This window comes from Haemorhous mexicanus, chromosome Z, assembly GCF_027477595.1.
Source record: "Haemorhous mexicanus isolate bHaeMex1 chromosome Z, bHaeMex1.pri, whole genome shotgun sequence".
Taxonomy (NCBI): Eukaryota; Metazoa; Chordata; class Aves; order Passeriformes; family Fringillidae; genus Haemorhous; species Haemorhous mexicanus.
Genome location: NC_082381.1, coordinates 79693116 through 79711964, shown reverse-complemented (window position 1 = coordinate 79711964; position 18849 = coordinate 79693116). Strand labels below are relative to the sequence as shown.

Sequence of the window (18849 nt, the reverse complement as noted above, 5' to 3'; positions counted from 1 at the left end):
TGAACATCACCTTACTGGTCACTCTGCCATTGCCAAAAGTTTGCTTTCATCTGCCAGACTTTGGGAAATGCTGGAGTTCAAACACATCACAGAGATGCCAGAGTACATATTTTGACATGACTTTAAAGATCAAAATGGTGCTAAAACACATAGTCCAGTATGCAATGGTCACAATACTGTTTGGGGTTTTTTGCCATTAAGGGCAAGCATACACAGATGGAGTAGATCCCTCCTGCTCTTTCCCTGCTGGACCACTGTGCTTCCCCTCATCTTGAAAAAAGTTCACAACCACCACCTCTTGACAACCCTACTTTCAGGTTGCGGTAGCCCAGTGAACAAAAGCAAGTTACATAAGCCGCAGAGCTGATCCATCTGAACTGGATGTTTGTGCTAAAATTTCTGCAGTGGACAGAGTGATGACACTCCCTACACTGTTCTGCTGTTCTGAGGGCTCTCAAAATATAAATGCTGGGGAACTTCAGAGCACGCCCTTAGATGCTCCCGAATCGGTGAGAGAAGAAGCACTAGAGAAGAGAACATGTTGCTACCTGTGACGTGAGAGGAGCTGGAGTCCTTGCTCTCTCGGTGAGTAGTACGTGCGATTGCTTCATCCATCTCCTGCTCTGAAACCTGAAGTGGGGCGGAAGACAAAGCTCAAACAGGGTACAAGAAATTACAAGAGTCTTACCACTTATCACAAGTACACGATCCATTTCATATAAGCCACTATTTTTAAAGATGCAATAAAGAAGACCTAGTTGAGCGCTCCTAAGCCCTTGTCCCCTGACTCAGACTCTCTCGATGCCACTTTCCTGCAAAAACCGGGAAGCAGAAGCCTGCCAGCTGCAAGAAGACTGCATCCAAGTGACACACAATATAAACAAATACAACAGTCTCAGACTTAAAGAAATCAAATGAAGTTATTAGAGCCCAGATTTAACTCAATTAAAAGCTGTGTATTGATTTGTTGAGAATATGTGACTTTAAAATAGACAAAGACTGCTTTGTGCAGGCATACATCGGAAGCTATTCTACAGTGAACCCACCGGAAGAACACCAGACTTCCCATAATATTAGCTGTCTTTTTAATTTTCTTTTCTCCTTGCCTTTAAAAAGAAAACCTGAATCAGTAATTGGAAATTAATGTTTCTCTGGTTTAAGAACAAATACTGGTTTACCATATGTGCTAATTTAGCCCATAATTACTGCCATACGTTTAATTCTTATTACTGGAAAACATATGATTTTATACAGGAACAACTAGTCTGCAGGAATATATATTTAAGAACAGAAAGCAAATTAATTCTGTCAAAAATACTTTCTATGCACATTGCTTTACATGAATCAAAATTCAGCATAAATAGTGACTACAAACTTGAGTCTTCCTGAACCATGAAGTTTTGAGAGATTCTGAAGCAAACTCAGCAGTTTAAACACAGCATAAATGCCATATTCAGTCAGAATAACAAGCAGAAAGAAAAATTTGTGGTATTTCTTTTGGAAGTACCTGAAAACACCAAAGCAAACATACTCAGCAGCAAAATGTACTGTGGATCTTTTGTGTTGTAAAATAAGAAATTAGGTACAAAAATGTTCAAAACAACATGAACCTTTGTAAAAACACATCTCTGTTTCCAGACTGTGTTATGACCTTACAGCAAACCAAAATTCCCTGGGCTCCTGAGGCACTGGGAGTTCCTGCAGAATATGGACCAGATCCTCACACTGTGATCCATGGCCTTTTACCCAAACATTTGGGTAAAACATATCCCAAGAATTAAAACAGGTCCCAGACACACTGCAGTACATTTTTCAAGTTAACCAAAAACCCATGCTTCTGCAAACTCTGCCAGCTTTGATGTTTAGCATCCTTTATGCTCAGGCAGTTCAAAATGGAAAGGGACAAGTTAACTCCTAACTCCAGTCTGCATGCTGGGGTATTATTAAAATAAAATAAAATAAAATAAAATAACAAAATAAAAAACCCACACTTATTTATCGATCTCCCAGTGCTTTCAGAAAATGGGTGACAGTAACATAACAACAAATATGGGTTCCTATATGGATACTCCTCCAGAGATCCAGCCATGAGAGATTATGGATTCCATCCTACCAGGACTATGGATACAGTACTGGAAAAATGCTTTAGGGTCTCTCCAGCTCAACTTAGAGTTTTTCATACATTTCTTGGCAAAGGATTTGTTGTCATCTTAAATATCACTTATGGAAAACTGTAATAGGAGCCACTTAATAGTTTCCCTCTGTTACTGAGTAATACCAAGCAATTAGCTTAACTCAGTTCATCCTTTCAGCAGACACCAGGTTAGGTCACTCATCAGCTTTCAAGACCCCACCACAGCAAGAAGAGGGACAGGCTATACAGCCTGAGAAAGGGCAGGCTATACAGCATGGCATTTTTATTTCATGCTTCTTACAGACAATCCAAAAAGTCTGTAAGCCTTAACAATGCAATCACATTGAACCATTGTTTTGGTTCAGTGCAGCACGCAGACTCACCAGAAATACTGTTACCTTAGGCCATGAGCCAAATTCTTACCCTTGCCATGCTTACCTTTAATAGAACCACAGCCTCTTTCTTTCTAGCAGCACAAGACCTTGCAACAAAGATAATAAACTCTGGCAAGCAGGTCCCTGTTTGTTAACTGTATATTTGATTTAGCAGAAAACACACTATTAATTACAAAATAAGAAACTTGAGTTCTCCTAGATATGGCCTTATTAAGGCGTCCATTTGTAGTTATGAGTTCAAAAGTCAAAGCTTTCTGGACCCACTAATGCAAATATTTTTACAGCTTCATTCCTGTTTAAACAGGAAGGTTTCGTACACTCATGAAATTCTTTGAAATACTGAAATAAAAGAAGCTGTTATTCCCTATAGCTTGGCTAATAGGCTTTCATCTTCTATCATCAATTTTTAAAAAATGCTTGAGAACACTTACTTTGTAAATACAGCCTTATTTCCAAACTGACCTTACACAGATTCAGTAGCAGTGTGCTCCATATTCTCATGTTTTAATTCCTGAAGGATAACTTTGATCTTTGGATAGATTTTACTTTATTACAGCTGATCAATTCAAGCTGTTGATACATATATTCCTGGCCCTAAATTATATTCTACTCAAAGACAAAGTAACTGCAAAATAACTTTCAGGAAGAAGAGGTCTTGCGCTGTATTTGTGCTGCTACTTCATCCAAGTACCAAGAAAGATGGGAACACTTCATTCAAGCAGTTCCAGGAAAATGCAATTGATCAGTGGGTGACTAAGTGAAAAACACCAGGGACAGTCTAACATTGCTATGACTTACAAAACTGGGAAGCATCATTACAGTCCTGACATCTTGCACAACACATGCCCTAACAAGAAAAAGCCATTTTCTTCATTTTCTGCTTTTCCGACAGCAAGACTCAAATTACGGTGCCAGATGAAAACAATCCTGGTACACTCACTCATTTTCTGCTCACCTTTGGGTTAGGATGACGACTAATGATTAGGCTGACTGGGCCTGGTCCACACTCACTGAGGATTGCGTAGGCTTCGCTTAACGCTGCGTGACGCAGGCTCACAGAATCCGCCTCCAGAATCTGGTCACCCCGGCTGCACAGAGACACAGAGTCACCTAATCACAACCACCTTCCACGCAAAATAAATTGTGCTTTCAACTGATGGCCAAGAATTTCAAAAACATAAGTGTTCTAGAAAAGACGTGACTTTCAAAGAAGGTGTTGCTACCAGTGATGTGAATGGTTTAAGTCCTCCTGAGTTCACAGGGAGGGCTCAGAGATCCCTTCTGCACTTACTGTCAGTGCAAGAATCTCTGTTGAATCAACCACGAAAACTGTCTGCATTCGGACCAGGGTGAAAGCAAACTTCAGTTCCAATTCTACATTCAGATATTTATTGAGCACAGAAGAGGAAAAATGGGATTCAGACGGGCTGTTCCTACACACCATACTGAATTAGCAGAAACACTGATAAGAAATTCATTATTTAGATATGAGTTTATGAAATTACACCAGGAAAAGATTGAGCCTGGTAAGCCTGTATTTGTTAAAAAGTATCATAGAGAATCCATTAAAAAGGACAAAGAAAAAACCAAAACAAAACTCTCCTGAAAGGAAAACACACTGTGTGATTTAAAAGGACATGTAGTGATACAACAAGGGAGTATGGCTTCAAACTGAATGAGGGCAGGATTAGATCAGGTGTTAGGAAGAAATTATTTTTTTTTTAAATATCAGGGTGGTGAGGCACTGGAACAGGTTGCCCAGAGAAACTCTGGAAGTGTTTGAGACCAGGATGGATGGCGCTTTGAGTAAACTGACCTAGTGGAAGATTCCCTGCCCATGGCAGGGGATTTGGAACAAGATGATCTTTAACATCTCTTCCAACCCAAACCATTTCATGATTCTATGATTATTTAGTTCTGTTTTCTCAGTTTTGTAATTCTTGCTTATGGTGCTCAGACATCTGGAACTATTCAAAAGAAAATACCATCAACTAGGGATATCATTAAAGCATTCTCCATAATTCCTGAAACATTTGCTTTGAACAGACCCTCTCAATGAATCTACTACTGGCTGGCTTGTGTTGGGTTACTTGTGACAATGCCACTGTGGTGTGTGACACTATGAGTACACACACCAAAGGCAAAATAACAGTTGCAATTTAGTAACCTGCACTTCTGGTATATGCTCAGAAAAGTAAAGGGTGACTTATCAGTTGTGCAATCATCTCACTGCTCTGCCTATCCTTTAGACTTATACAAACGGAGTCACTTACACAGCCACATGACTGAGAGAGGGAGCTTAGATACAGAAGAGCTGGATTCAAACCTCCCCTGGCATTGCAAAGCCAACATTTGATTAACAACATTTTCCAAAAATCAAAACCACCCTGTAAGTCTTGGCCTATGAAGCCATAAATCGCTGATGGGACAACAGAAGCAATGTCTCAAAGAAGCAAGCTAAAAATCTGGGAAGCATGCCTGGATATAATCAATCACATAAACCTAATAAACAATGCAGCTGTTACATACAGACATAACCAGCACTGCAATGTTTTCCAAAGGGGCCTGCAAGAAAGCAAGTTACCATTAAATGCTGTCTCCTGTAGACATTTCTATATTATAGGAACTTTCAAGAGTTTTGGCAGCAATGCCACAATAAAATTATCTTCTTCCCTTACTCCAAGAAATCAAATTTCTATTGCAGTTTTCCCTGGCGAGCCAGGAAACAGAAGGCACTCTCTAGCCATGTGATAGCAAGGCATTTGCTCAGCCTCTCTGCACCAGTGCTCACACTACACACTCAAAGAGGATCACACAGTCCCAGCACCTCTTCATTACAGTCTCCCTCTGGAGCCATGCTCCCAGCATCCACCAGCATTTACGGAGGAATGGAAAAAGTGGCAAGGTTTCCTCCAATGGTTTTCAAAAATGAAGCCTCCACAAGAGGAAAAGCAAGTAAGTTTCTGTTACTTAATCCAATGTAAGGCCCAAGGGAACCCTGGGAATGACTGCTTCTTAAACACATCCCAGCTCCATGACAGAGTGCTGCTGGTCAGCCTGCAACAATCCTACCAGACTAAGAGTAAGGGCCTAAGCCATGGGCACAGGCAGCTGCAGGAACATTTATCCCAGCTCTTTTTAGGAGAGTTTCAGGTGACTGAGCTTTTACCAGAGCTCTGCAAATCTCCTCCCAGTCTGGGGTCTCTGGCCGTAGCTCTCACAAAAAAGCATGAGGTTGCACTTCTTGCTGCTTCCCTTTTTCAAAGGGTGCTATTAGGCTCAGTTTTCTGTATAGAGAATTAAAAAAAACCCCAAAAACAACCAAACAACCCAGACCTTAACGATCATGCTGTTTCCAGAACAAAGAATAACGTTTCCTGGGCATTAAATACTACTTTGGAATGTCTTAACTTAAATGTTTTCTTTTTGGTGAAGTCTTAAGTATAAATTTCCTCCCTGCTACATAAACCAATTGGTGAAAACAAAATCTCAATCAATTTTATTGTAAAACCACTCCAGCATGTTTCTGCTTTAACCAACCTTAATCTGCCATCCATTTTAGCCACTGATCCTGGGGCCAGGCTGTGAATGTATATCCCAGGTGAACTGTTTTCCAGCGTGAGACAACAGGCACCAATGCCGAGCCCGACCCCTGGCTCTGTGAAAAACAAGAAGTACAAAGAAATGTGGCAGATTGTAATCGCAAAGGACACACAAGTGTTTGTGTTCCCACATCCCATCTGAGTTCAGGACTCGTGTCATTGTTTCAGGGCTGGCCTTAGGTGCAGTCAGTCAGGAAGCTAAGACCAACAAGTGGAAATCAGGATTGAAAATAGCTGATCCTGACTGTTTTCTGAGATTGATGTATCTCAGAAAATATTCTGTGTGCCGTGGGAACCTCCTGGAAATGTTGCACAAGGTCTGATCTGGTCCAAGGCACAAAGGAGGAGAGGCAGCAATCCAATCAAGATGTCACTTAAAATTACTGCAGAAAACATGAGCACAGAAGATGCTGCCAATTGCATTGCTCTCTTTTGTTAAATATCTGTATGGCACTCCTCAGCAAAGAAGCACAAAGGAAGGTGAGGCATTCTATCTGGTTCAATAGTCACCTCTGTCCACTTTCACCTCTGCTTTTCTTCAGGCAACAACATCCTTGTTGTAAGGATCATTGGACATCTTACATTCTCTCTCAAAATTCTGAATCCAACCTTTAAAATCACTATATTATAAGTCTTAAAAGTAGGCATATGTGTCTACCACATATAACATATGCTTTAAGTTTATAATGAGCAATTATTAATGAGAGCAACCCTCATGGAGGAGTTCAAACAGGTTATTGGGGAACTTTTCAACATTGTACAGTTTTGCCTTCCCCAGAGATGCCCTTTAAAGAGAGGGGCACAGCTTCTTGGGCTGCCACAAGGCTGATTTACATTTTGCCTGGTATCACACAGCCTCCTTCTTTCAGCAGCATGGACATTGACTGCTACCCATAAGAGGCTTCTGGAAAAGCAAAATGCAGAAAGAGGAACTCTTCAGAAGTTTTTGCATTAGAGGGTACCTTTCCCCCTCATCCTGTGGTTCCATGTCAAATGCGCATACTTGGGCGCATCAGACATAAAAATCTCTAACCTCTTCCTGAAAACTCCCCTAAGAAGCAGAGATTTGTTCTCCCAGACCGTTTTGATGGACTCTCACCTTTATTGAGTGTCACATCCATGACGATCCTGTCCTTGGGGCCAGGTCCTTTGCGGCTGGAGGAGGAGCCCTCGGGCTCCTCGAGGCCAGGGACAGGCACGCTGCCGCTGGCGCTGGGGGAGCTGGAGCGGCTCAGCAGGGTGGGGGTCACGCAGGGCGTGAGGCTGGGGCTGCGCAGCCGTGTGCGCACCGTCAGTGTCACCACACCCTTCTTGAGTTGCTGCAGAGACAGCACAGAACCACCGTGAGGTCACCAACATTTGTCACCAAACCTGCACACGGTAACTCGTGGCAGTGCGGGAGTATCAAGCTGAGGGTAAGAGATGGCAATGAGTGAAAAGGAGAGTGTGAGTCCCTTCAGTGCTACATCCACGTTACCTTAAACCTCTGGATGGCCTCCTGATGGGTCAGTCCTTGCAGAGACTCTCCATTAACTTCCAGGATTTCATCTCCTGGTAAATAGATACAAAAAATGAGGTCAGCAATGTAAAGACTAAAAAGATTTAAAACATCCTTCCTGAACATGAGGTGATCCACAACTATAAGGGTTTCAGTTAACTATCCAATAAAAAGCCTTTTATTGTTCTCGATTTATTTTCACTTGTACTAATGTCTCTACAAGTTACTAGTGATGGATTACCAAAGTAAAAACTGTTTTCCAGCACAGATTCTGAACTTGGCATTCCCATTCCCACAAAAAGCTCTAAATGCTGTGGATTTTAACTGAAGTCTGAAAATTATTATGACATGAAGTCCAAAGGTACTATAAAACTGCCTTTTTTTTGTAAGCAGTAACAAGAGAAATGAGGAACTAAGCGAAACACTACAGCACATCACTTCAAAGCCTGTTTGAGAAAATGAACCTAGCATCCACAGGCAGAAACCAAATGTGTTCCCTTACTAAATGCCTGCGGACAGAGAAGCATGTGGTAGCCCACACGCTGTGACAACAAATGTCTTTTTCACCTCAAGGAACATGTCCTGTCAGATTTCTACCAGCTTCCGGGCTCTGGGTCTTACTACTTATACCCAGCTGAGCTATCTACCTTCATTTTATTAAAACGAGGGTCGGCATGATCCAGATCCACTTCCTGCTATTTTACTTGTGTCTATGCAAAATGACATGGGACAATATTGTCAGCTAGGTCTACCCCTCCTCTCCTTTCCTAGCTTCAGTAAAAAAAAAAAAAAAAGAATTTTCAAGATATGAATAGCCTGCAAATGATTGCTGGGTTTATGGGACAGCTGCTACTTATTGGCTTCCCACGGCAAGTGCACAACCTATGATGCAGGGATGCGAGCTTCCCTCTGGCAGCAAGTGTGAGAGTTGGCACCAAAAGCAGCCTCAAATACAACAAGTGTGATAAGACAGAAAGAGGGGAATGATGATATGAGGAGAGAAGTAACACAGGAGCAGCTTGAGAGAAGTAACACAGGAGCAGCTTTCTGTGGAAGGAAAGTAACACAACCCCTGTAGAAGAGTTATAAACCACCACTCTGAACTCATGGTCACTTTGTGTTTTCAACACTAAATAATCTGTCTGTCAGAATGCTGTGTCACAGCAGTCAGACCATGGTGCAGCACACACAGAGCAGGCTATGCATTCAGCTCAGACACCAAGACTGGAAAAGCAGTAATAAAATCTGGCTATATTATTAAAATCTGGCTATATCTCCTTCTCTAACCAGAGTGATCTTACTGCCAATCCCATCCTTTTTTTTTTTTTTTTTTTTGGTGTGGTTGTGATTCTTGTCCTTTCTTGTCCTATCAAAATCATACAGGAGGCTTAGAGAGTACAAGGGCTCAAAAAAGCCCCTCCAGGACACGTCCCTATATATAACACCTTCTTAGTCCAGCATCTTTAGACCAGATGTTGTTGGCTATCTATATTTTCCTGCTGTCACTGACCCTCTCCAACTGGAGAATTGCAGCTTGCTGTTTGGGCAAATAAAGTTCATGAAAGAGAAAGGGGAAAACAAAGCAGCCACCACTATTCTGTAGTTCTCCCTTCTCAATATGAAATACAGTCAGGTTAATTGCTGTGAATGATCTTCCACAGGATGAACAAACAGGGCATTTTACATTTTCCATAGCCTCTTTGCTGCTGGCCAGGTGCCTAAACATAGCTGTACTTGAATTTTCCTCCTGGACTGAAATAATATCCCACTGTGGTTGTTTATGTGAAGTTGGATTCTCTCTACCATACCTTCTTTAAGCCTTCCATCAGCAGCCGCTGCTCCATTTGGGAATATAGTCTTCACAAAAATCCCCATGCGTCCACGAGCAGAATCTTGACCTCCCACAATGCTGAATCCAAGACCCTACAGAAAGAATAGAAGTGAAGAGATTTTCACTTTTCCTACAGAAAAGAGAGGAGAAGACACACAGCTGGCACCTTACTCAATCATCATCTGTGTGAGAAAGACTGCCAGTAATGTACAAGACAAGGGAAAGATGAAAACCTAAAATCTTCTGATGAATTGTTTGGTCAACTTACTTTCTCATTCCATTTCCTCATTTACTTTCACTTCATTATCAACACACTCATCAGCCCAAAAATATAGCAGCAGGCACCCTAAGCTGGTATAGCAAAAAACTCTGAAAATATTTTGTGTTTTTTCAAAACATGGGGTCAATACATTTCCCATTTTAAAAACAGTAACACATTCATTTTGAATTAGCAGACAGTCAATTCCGACCCTTCAGATCTATATCCAGGATTAACTATAGGTTTCTCTTATGTCACAGATCCTACATTTCCTCAGGAAGAAGAAAAGCTTCAGAACATGACATAAGGTCAGTGCTGCAATGTCAGGAATGTAGCTGAAAGGAGAATGGCATGTGGGGGCTACCACTCACATGTACATTTTTAATTATTCTGGAGACATATATCACATTGTATTTAAATAAATCTAGATCAATAGATTCCCCAGGGCTCCATCCATCAGCTGTTACCCCTGCACTACCCCAGCAGGCTATGGGACCATCTCACAAAGCTGACCTGAGAACTGATGAACACAGCAGAATGAACCTCTCCCCCTTCTGCTGAGTTATTTCTCAGACAGATCACTTCCTTGGTCCACAACCCTTTCCCATATTTCCCCTCTAGTCACTGCTGTACATGCATTTTACAGAATAAAGGGAAAAGTCACTGACTAGGTGGACAAAGGATGTGGGGAACTGTGAGCTTTAGTGATCTGAAGAAATGGACATTATTATTGCCTTGGGCAGCACTCTCCAGCTGAGGGATGCTACCAAGGCAAGCACTGACTTTACAATCCAACACAACAATCAGATCTTTAGCTTCACAACATGAACACAGATCAGGCCAGCACAAGTCTAGTACCTTACCGAGTCCAGCAATTTGGTAAGACATTACTAATTTCTGGACAGGCAGCAACTTAGCTCCCTTGTGCAGAACAAAACAACTCCAGTAACTGTTCAACACTGTGCAATTATCAACTGCAAATCAACCTACAGAAGGCAGGAGGCCCCTGGCACTCCCGTGCCTGGACACAGAAGGTTTCCCCAAGGCTCTGTGGGAGGGTTGGGAGAAATATGCCTGCAAAGTACAGCAGTTCATACACTAGCCCACCTTCCCAGACAAGCGCTGCCACTCCACAGCAGGAAATCACCCCTTGCAGATCTGGATGCAAACCTAAAGGCAAAGCCTTGGCTCCCCACCACCAACATTGCAACTCTGCAGAGAAATATTTCAAGTCCCAGGTCTGCACAGGGATAATAAACTGAGCACTACTGCACAAACTGTACAAGGTGCAATCCCTAACAGAGGAGATTGCCCATGAAGTGGGTGGAAGGCCACAAAATGGCAGCTGCTTTAAGTAGTTCATGATCTGTAGGATCTGCATTCTCCTAGCTGCTTCCTAAAATCTTGGAGCTAAAGGCAGAAAGGCAGGAGAGGGTGGCTTATCCCATGGGAGAAATAATCTAATTTCATGAGAAAAACAGAGTAAAAAAATAAGTACATAAGAAATGAAGAAATATTTGCTCACCATAAAAGACCCACAGCTCCTAAACCAAGGGAAGTTAAAGCAACTGTGAGCCAGTCAACCCATAGAAGTAACTATCTCTAACTCTTTTTCTAACATAAAGCACAACAAGGAATTAGTTTTGCATTTGAGCTTGAAAGTCAAAACAAATCTTCTTAGTCCAAAACAAATCCATCTGATGACTTTGAAGACTATTTCACAAAAGGACATGTATATTTTTAGCATATTTAAATGACAGCTCCAATACTAGCATGGATTTGATTAGGGAAAACAATGTATACCTAGGTTAATGCTTATCTATTCTTTCTTAGCATTCAGCCAGCTGGTATCTAGCAAGTGTGTAAACACATTATTGAGGGAGAGAAGACGACTCTTTGACCCATGGAATTCAGTGCTCTCAGAGAAGCAATCAGCCAGTAACCTATCTCCAGGTTTAATGCTTAATTTGCAGTAATTTATTTTTTTTAAAAACGCATCCAGTTTCCACAGAGGGAAAATATGCTTGTCCATAAATATACATGTGAACAGGTACTGTTCTGTAGCTGCACTGACTTTGCATAAACATACATATTTAGAGATCCATTATAAATATTTGATATCTCAGTAAAGGCGAGATGCACCAAACCAAAATGAAAGCCACCCTGTGTCAAGTGGACGATATGAACATCACATCCCCTGTATTTTGCAGGTGTAACTTTGGCATTTATGTTTGGAAATAGGATTTGTTTATCATTAGCACTATTATCAGCTACCTTGAGAGCAGCTGGAAGTACAGAAGACGCCTCTTAAATGACAGCTCTTGCTACATGTGAGAAACATGCAGAAATCCTCACCTTGCCTTGCCCTTTCATCAGGACAATGTTGGAAATGATGGACGGCTGGGTCAGTCTCCATGGAGATTCCACCTGGGCAGCACTGAAGGAACGGGTGGATTTCTTCACTATATGGTAGTCCTAACATCAACAAACAAGGATAATTGCTCTGATTGCTTGGCAAAGATATTGCAGATATCATACCGGGAAAATTGCATGTGTTGGAGAAGAGGGATGCAGTATCTTAGAGATATATTCAGAGAAATGTTCAAGGGATGAAACCCCAGCTCACTACAATCAAAGTGAATCTTGCCACAGTAATTTTCCCACAGTTCACACAGTAGAATCATTTTTAAATGAATCAGTTATAACTTAAATTAAAAGGATTAAAGATAACCTCATGATATAATCAAGTCCTTATTTGCTAAAAAAAAAAAAAAAAAAAAGAGAGAGAGAAAGGATAGGAGGAGGAAAAGGCCTACATTTTAAAATAATTAAAATAAAGAGCATTAGGTATTTCTTTAAATTTTTTTTTTTAAGTCCTCAGATCTCTAGAACTGAAACTCCTAAGGTGAACAGCCTTAGGACCTTGTGTCCACAAGCAAGCAGTACTCTCCTTCACAACACTCAAAGAAGCTCTCCACAGGTGGCCATCCCAGTTTGGTGTCCAGGCTTGGTTTCAGTCCCATGATGTACCTATGTGATCCTGTTTCATGACCCTCGCCCACTTCTATGAGCTTCAGGCAGACGCACCATGAGGTGCTCACAGCCAGCTCTGCCCTCCTGCTCACCTGTCTGGCTCCTGCTGACTCCAGCTGCTGGGGCAGAGAGTGCTTTCTTCCACCCCGGGAATATTTCACTGCTATTTCGTAATTCGATTCACCATTTTCCACTGTCAGCTCATCGTCTTCTCCCACAGACTCCAAGCGGGATCCAGCACCTAAGAAAAACCACAGAAACACATCCTGCAACATCTGAGAGCTGCTTTAGCCTCTCTCACCAGCAGGCAATAACCACCTCCTGCGAATCCCAAATTAAAATGCTTTAAAACAATACTAAGCAGTTCCGAGCCAGGCAATTGGAAACCAGTTTTGATCACACTCAACCAAGAACTTTTCCTGCTGTTTTCTGCAATCTTTCTTTGATACTGAACTCGTGGTATTAAGGAAAAGCAGAAGATAATTGAGTCGGTAGCTCAGGGACAGGAAAGAAATTCATCTGTTCACACCCAATGGCACTTGCCAGTGCACTAAGCTCTCAGGCTTCATGTATTTAAAATTAAAAGACCTGACACTGCAGCAGTATTCATTTCTGGAGGTGTCATGTCACTTTGAGGGAATTTTTTCTGGAATGGAAAAAGCAAAAATGTGCCAAAAAAAATGCTATTTTCTTTCCTTTTGGCAACAATTCTAGGTTTCTTCTGTAGATTTGTCTTAAGAGAAGAGTGCAGAGTTCATGTAAGAAACAGAATTATTTGTCTTGAAGGACATCCTGTAATTAGCCACAGAGTATCCTACTCCTCGCAACAGGGCTCCTCCAGTTCTCATTTTCTCCAAGGTCCCTGCAGAATCCCCAGTCACAGCAGTTCCCGCACATTTATCCTTGTCATTTCCACACCACACAGGGAAGGGACATTAACTCCTATTTTACAGATGAAAACCCAAGACACATGCCGAATTTGTACAAGCTGGATTTCATGATGAGGATTTCAGATTACTTTAAACCAGCCTTACGTTGGAGCTGCCACAGAGAGCAACAGCTCTGACTTCCTTTCATCCTCACTGCCTGTACCCCAGGAACAGGGAGTCATGGTCTGAGGTAGATGGACTGAAAATTTGCCCAGGAGAGCCCCAAACACATTTTCTACCACCTCCTTCCTGCCTGGAAGCTGTGTGAGCATTGCTGCCAGTGCCAGGGAGGGATAGAGCACAGAGCTGGGGCAGGTCCTTTTTTTCACTCAGCGTGAAAGCAATTCTGCTGACACATCCATAGGCAGAATTTGTACCCACTGCCCAGAGAGCAATTTAAACCTGCTCCCTGCTTTGGGATCTGAAATTGGAATCTCTGCTTTTCAACTCCCCTTCCCCTGGCACACAGGCTGCTGCTGCTGCACACAGACAGGATAGCAATCTTGGCAGGACCAGCATCCTGGCATTCTTTCATTCCCTGGCACCTACAACTAACCCTTTCCCATCAGTTCTCTCTCTGTTCGGGAGAGAGAAATTGTAATTCTGTGTTTTCTGCCCATCTCCAAATGCACCTTCCTTCTCATGCTGCAGTCCAGGCTGGGGGATGCTCCAGGCTCACCCACAGTCCAAGGGCATCAGGGTCTGGATCCCCAGTGACCACCAGCTCACAGCCTCAGGGACTACAAGCAGAGAAGCCCTCTGGAGTATCCTAAAAATACCTTAGTAGTCAGAAATTAGGGTGAATACAGGAGGGAGGGAGCCTCAGAAAGCATTAGGGCTGAGAACATGATCAAGCTCTGCACACAGGTTACTGTTAAGACTTGAGGACAAAGCAACAGAAAATCTGAGGATTAGTCACTGTAATTGGCATTTCGATGAGAGCACAATGAAATACACAGACAACGCAAACAGTAAAAAAAAAAAACCAAAAAAGAGAAAAAAACAAACAAACAAGACACTTCTAAAATTTGCATAATATTTCTGTTCCTACAATAGCTCAGCTCAGGAGGCTGAATGGAACTATCCTACCAATGGGATTTTCCTTCCAAAATAAACTAATATGATTTCAAAGAAATCCTATCTCACTTTTAGAGGGTTAAAATAGTAACACTACAATAAAAATCTACAATTGCTATCCTCTATCAGTCCAGCTTTACCTTGAGATCGACTTCTGTATTTCAGTATGCCACTTGCCAGAGTTGAACTCTGATTGTTTCCTTTGGACACTTCTGCACAAGCTGGATCTTGAGACTTCTCAGTTTCCATCACCTAAAAGAAATTTAAAACCAAAAAAGTTATTGTAAATCTGAGATGTTGATGACATTTTTCTCATTGTCATCATGGGACAGAAAATTCCATTGCATGTCATCTTTTTTGCAAAATATGTCATTGCATAAAGTATTTTCTGTAAGTAATTCTTTGTAATGCCTTCAGACATTATGGTCATGCCTCCTCTGCAAGACACCATACTAATGCCTCCAGAATGCATCCAGCACTCCATGGCACCTCATTCAGTTGCTTCTGCAAGTATTTGAACAAAATTTTAGCTTTTATTCCCATTTGTGCTGCTCTGCAGGCTTCCAGAGACATCATATTTTTACAGAGAAAACTACTTTTAAAAAGCATTATTTTACTGTTAGTGTCTGCTGAGCACCAATGCAAAGCTTGATGATGAAAAACTTATTTAACATAAAGTTATTACAGCTAAGCACTTTAAAAGCCTGGAAATGAGCAATTAAAGTTTACAGGTGGAATCACAACCCCACAACCCTGAGTAAGAGCACCAGGACAGGAGGAGTCTCTTTACCGACTGTGTTTGCCTGGACGCCAAGTAACAAGGTAAGCAGCACGGCCACATGTCCTCTGCCTCTTGCTCTCCTGTGCTCAGGGACAAGCAGCCCCTGCATTTTGGAAGGTGCTGGTGAACTGCTGGAAGTCAGTTTTAAAAAAACCCCACCCAAGTAGCCAAATGCTTTCCTGTAAAAATAATTTCTGCTTCTGCTATTCAATCTTAAAAACGTCAGTCTTTCCCACAACCTGCCTCCCATCCCCCAGCCCCTCTAATACCCATGCCAACAAAGCCAAAGTTTATCTTTTGTGCGAAGTCTAGACTTCGTGATTTTAGTTTGAACAGTAGAAACCTCAGGAAAACATAAAACTGGCAGAAACAGGAAGCTGGAATGAGAACTGCTTTTTATTCCTTCCCCTTCAACACGAATAGCTACACTAATTTACACACAGTTTGTACATCCTAGCTAATAGTTGCTGATCTTTCAAAGCACTGCAGCAACTACTTTAGAGTCCATTTCCAGCATCAAATGCTTTGCAGCTCACAGCTCCATGTAAACTTAGAACCATCCAACTCAGTCATCAGTCTGAAAAAAAACCAGCACTCGTGATTTGGTCACCCTGAAAAGGGCCTGATTCCAGAAGATATGTAAGACATCAGATTGAAAACCCCACCTAAGAAATCCAAACCATCAGCAATTAGGCCACAGCCAAAGTATCCCAAGCTCTCCTTCCAAGAGACTTCTGGGATACCCAGAAGAGAGCAGAAGCACATGGAAATGAGACAGCACCTCATGGATCTCACAAAGACACATTAAAATTTGCCATACAAGTGGGAACACTCTTTATGATGTGAGGGTGCCTACCCTGTAGAAGGGCAGAAATGATTTGCACAGACACAAAAATCACAGGGTGTCTTACAGGTGTACAAATCAACTGCTGCACAGGGCCAGTGCTTACTCTGTGGTGGGAAAATATGTGAAGCACAGAGATGAAGAAAAACAAGACGAATGTCTCCCTGAAGCAGCCAGTTTTGCTGGCGTGCTTTGGGCATTCAACAGATGGGGATGGGTCCAATCTGACTTTTCTGGAGCTGAGCACAACACAGATCAAGTCTGGAGCTGTAAGCTGTTTGGTTTTCGCAGTCTGCATAGATATGGGCAGCTGTACCTGGTAAGACCACACAGCTCCCAGCCCAAAGCTGGACCCCTTCCTCCAGCTCAGAGGAAGGGAGAAAAATTTACTTAGTTTATAGTATTATACAAAGAGATGCTGAAATCATCTCTGCCTGGGCCAACTTCCACCCTGAGCTCAGGCTCAAGGGTGACCTATTCAGTACATTTTAGGCCTCTACTACATGGGGCTTGAGTTTGGTTTGTTGCTGATATGTTGGGGTTTTTGCTGATTTTTATTTTGACTGTGCTGCAGCAGAAAAGTACCAGTGCATTCCACAACCACATACATTTTCATCTAGTGGAGTGGGAAGAAAAACAGGACACAATTCCACTTGCATTAAAACTGTGCACCCCAAGCTACCTTCCCCTCATGGCAATCCTGGAGCCTGTGAGCCTACAGATAGCATACCCCAAACCCCATGTATGATCCACAGAGGTCACATGTGTGCAAACACCAGGGCTAGGGAAAGCCTCAAGATATTCTCTACAGCTTCCTGAAATTATAGTTTATCCAACTAGGCTTCAGACTACAATTAGGAAGAAAAAACATGTAAATTATCTGTGTCATCAAAAACATTGGAATTATCCGTGTTTGGTTTTATTTTAGCAGAAGCATTTTTCTGACACTAATTATAAACACATAGAAGAAGACACTAACATTTGCAATGAAGTAGATATTCTTTAAGTTGTTGAGGTTGCCTTATAAACCACCAGGAGTTTTATCCTGTTCAGAAAGCACTCAGAAATCTGATCTACAAAGCTTGCAAGAACTCCCCAAAGGCGTGCGTCTGTAATCTTTGGCTCTCTCATAACCTAGACAAGAATAAAAACCCAGCTCCACCTTATCCTTCTGGCCATGAACATATCGCTTTACTGTCTCGAGGTGGCTGCCCAGATTTATCCATGCCATTTTAATTTTCCTCACTTTCAAGGAAATGAAGCTTATTATTTCAGTCCTGTAGGTCTCTTATTAAACTAAACCAATAAATCCCTCCCAGTGCTGTCCCAGTCTTAAGGACAAGGGGAGCTTTAACACGCATAGTAGTTTAAAGGGAGATCTAAAAATAGAGCCCATTTTGCCAGTTCATTAAGTAGCTCTGGGATCAAGTGACGGTGACATCTCAATTGATTTCGAAGGAAACGGCACTATCAGGGACACGCGGTCCTGGCACTGCACCAGAACGAACAACTGCCCTAGGAGTCCTCGCCTCGGCAAAGCTCCAGCGTGACCGGGCTCTTAATTAGGTGAGATAAGGAGCAGGATTATGACAGTCTGGACTGTTTAACCGCAAACAGCTTGGCAATCCCTTGCCGATCTACAAAAACAAGACGGCACACAGAGGTTGATACAATTTAATAAGCAAACTGCTTTTCTGCTGCCCTTGCAGAGCTCCTCAGCTGCTGCCTTTCCCCATCAGCGAGCCCACCCAATTCCCCACAGCACAGCCTGGCTGGCTCTGCTGAGGAGTGCTAGTAGCATGCAGACCAGTTTATCCTGGTGGCTTGGGAATGAAGCAGTGAGAACCAGGCTGAGAAGTCTGCAGCATGACAAATTCTGTCCTACCTGCACTGGCAAAGCAAGTCCACCAGCAAGACTACTGCCCTTCTTCAGAACAGCCACATGAAAGAGGAATGGCTGTGCACCAGCACAAGCTCAGTGGAAAAATTCCACATCTGCTCTGGTCCCGTTCACATTCCGTCCTGGTCTTCGCCCATGACAACTTTCCCTCAAGCAGCACTACCCCAAATATTTAACCATTAATTGCCCCAACACCCCTGTCTGTGGGGCAGCCATCAGGAGGAACTCAAGGCCTCCACAAAGGAGCCAGCACAGACTCTTCAGAGCAATGCCCCAAACACCCAATGCAAACCTTCACCTGGTTCCCTGCACAAAGTCTTTCTTCCTAGTCCCTTGAGACAAGCTGATGCCTTAAAGCCTTTAACCTTTAAAAAAATTTTCAAGATTTTTTTTCCACGATCTGGTATAATTCTAGCTGTTTCAGTTATTTGTGCAATTACTTATTGCTTTATGGGGCACAGCATGCTTTAAGCCTTAAATGTATCCGCTAGGCAGGGAACTCCACATGCCCCTTTTGCCTTGCACAGAAAGTAAAATACCTTCACTTTTAAATTAGCTCTTTTTCA

The 18849-nt window shown here is 42.3% G+C and overlaps 1 protein-coding gene across 6 annotated transcripts in view; it reads right to left on the bottom strand.

The window, feature by feature from the left end:
• The window catches only part of PDZD2 (PDZ domain containing 2), a 201973-nt gene that overhangs the window by 24350 nt on the left and 158774 nt on the right, over positions 1 to 18849 (bottom strand). For 5 of the 6 annotated variants that reach the window (XM_059837120.1, XM_059837117.1, XM_059837119.1 and 2 more), the window contains 9 exons: positions 14899 to 15010; positions 12845 to 12993; positions 12075 to 12194; positions 9438 to 9552; positions 7609 to 7682; positions 7231 to 7450; positions 6070 to 6187; positions 3485 to 3617; positions 549 to 630 (listed from right to left, as the gene is read on the bottom strand). In XM_059837120.1, coding sequence (XP_059693103.1) covers positions 549 to 630; positions 3485 to 3617; positions 6070 to 6187; positions 7231 to 7450; positions 7609 to 7682; positions 9438 to 9552; positions 12075 to 12194; positions 12845 to 12993; positions 14899 to 15010 — 1123 coding nt within the window. Of the gene's footprint in view, positions 1 to 548; positions 631 to 3484; positions 3618 to 6069; positions 6188 to 7230; positions 7451 to 7608; positions 7683 to 9437; positions 9553 to 12074; positions 12195 to 12844; positions 12994 to 14898; positions 15011 to 15548; positions 15634 to 18849 lie in introns of those variants that run through there. The other variant, XM_059837122.1, reaches the window with a different exon arrangement.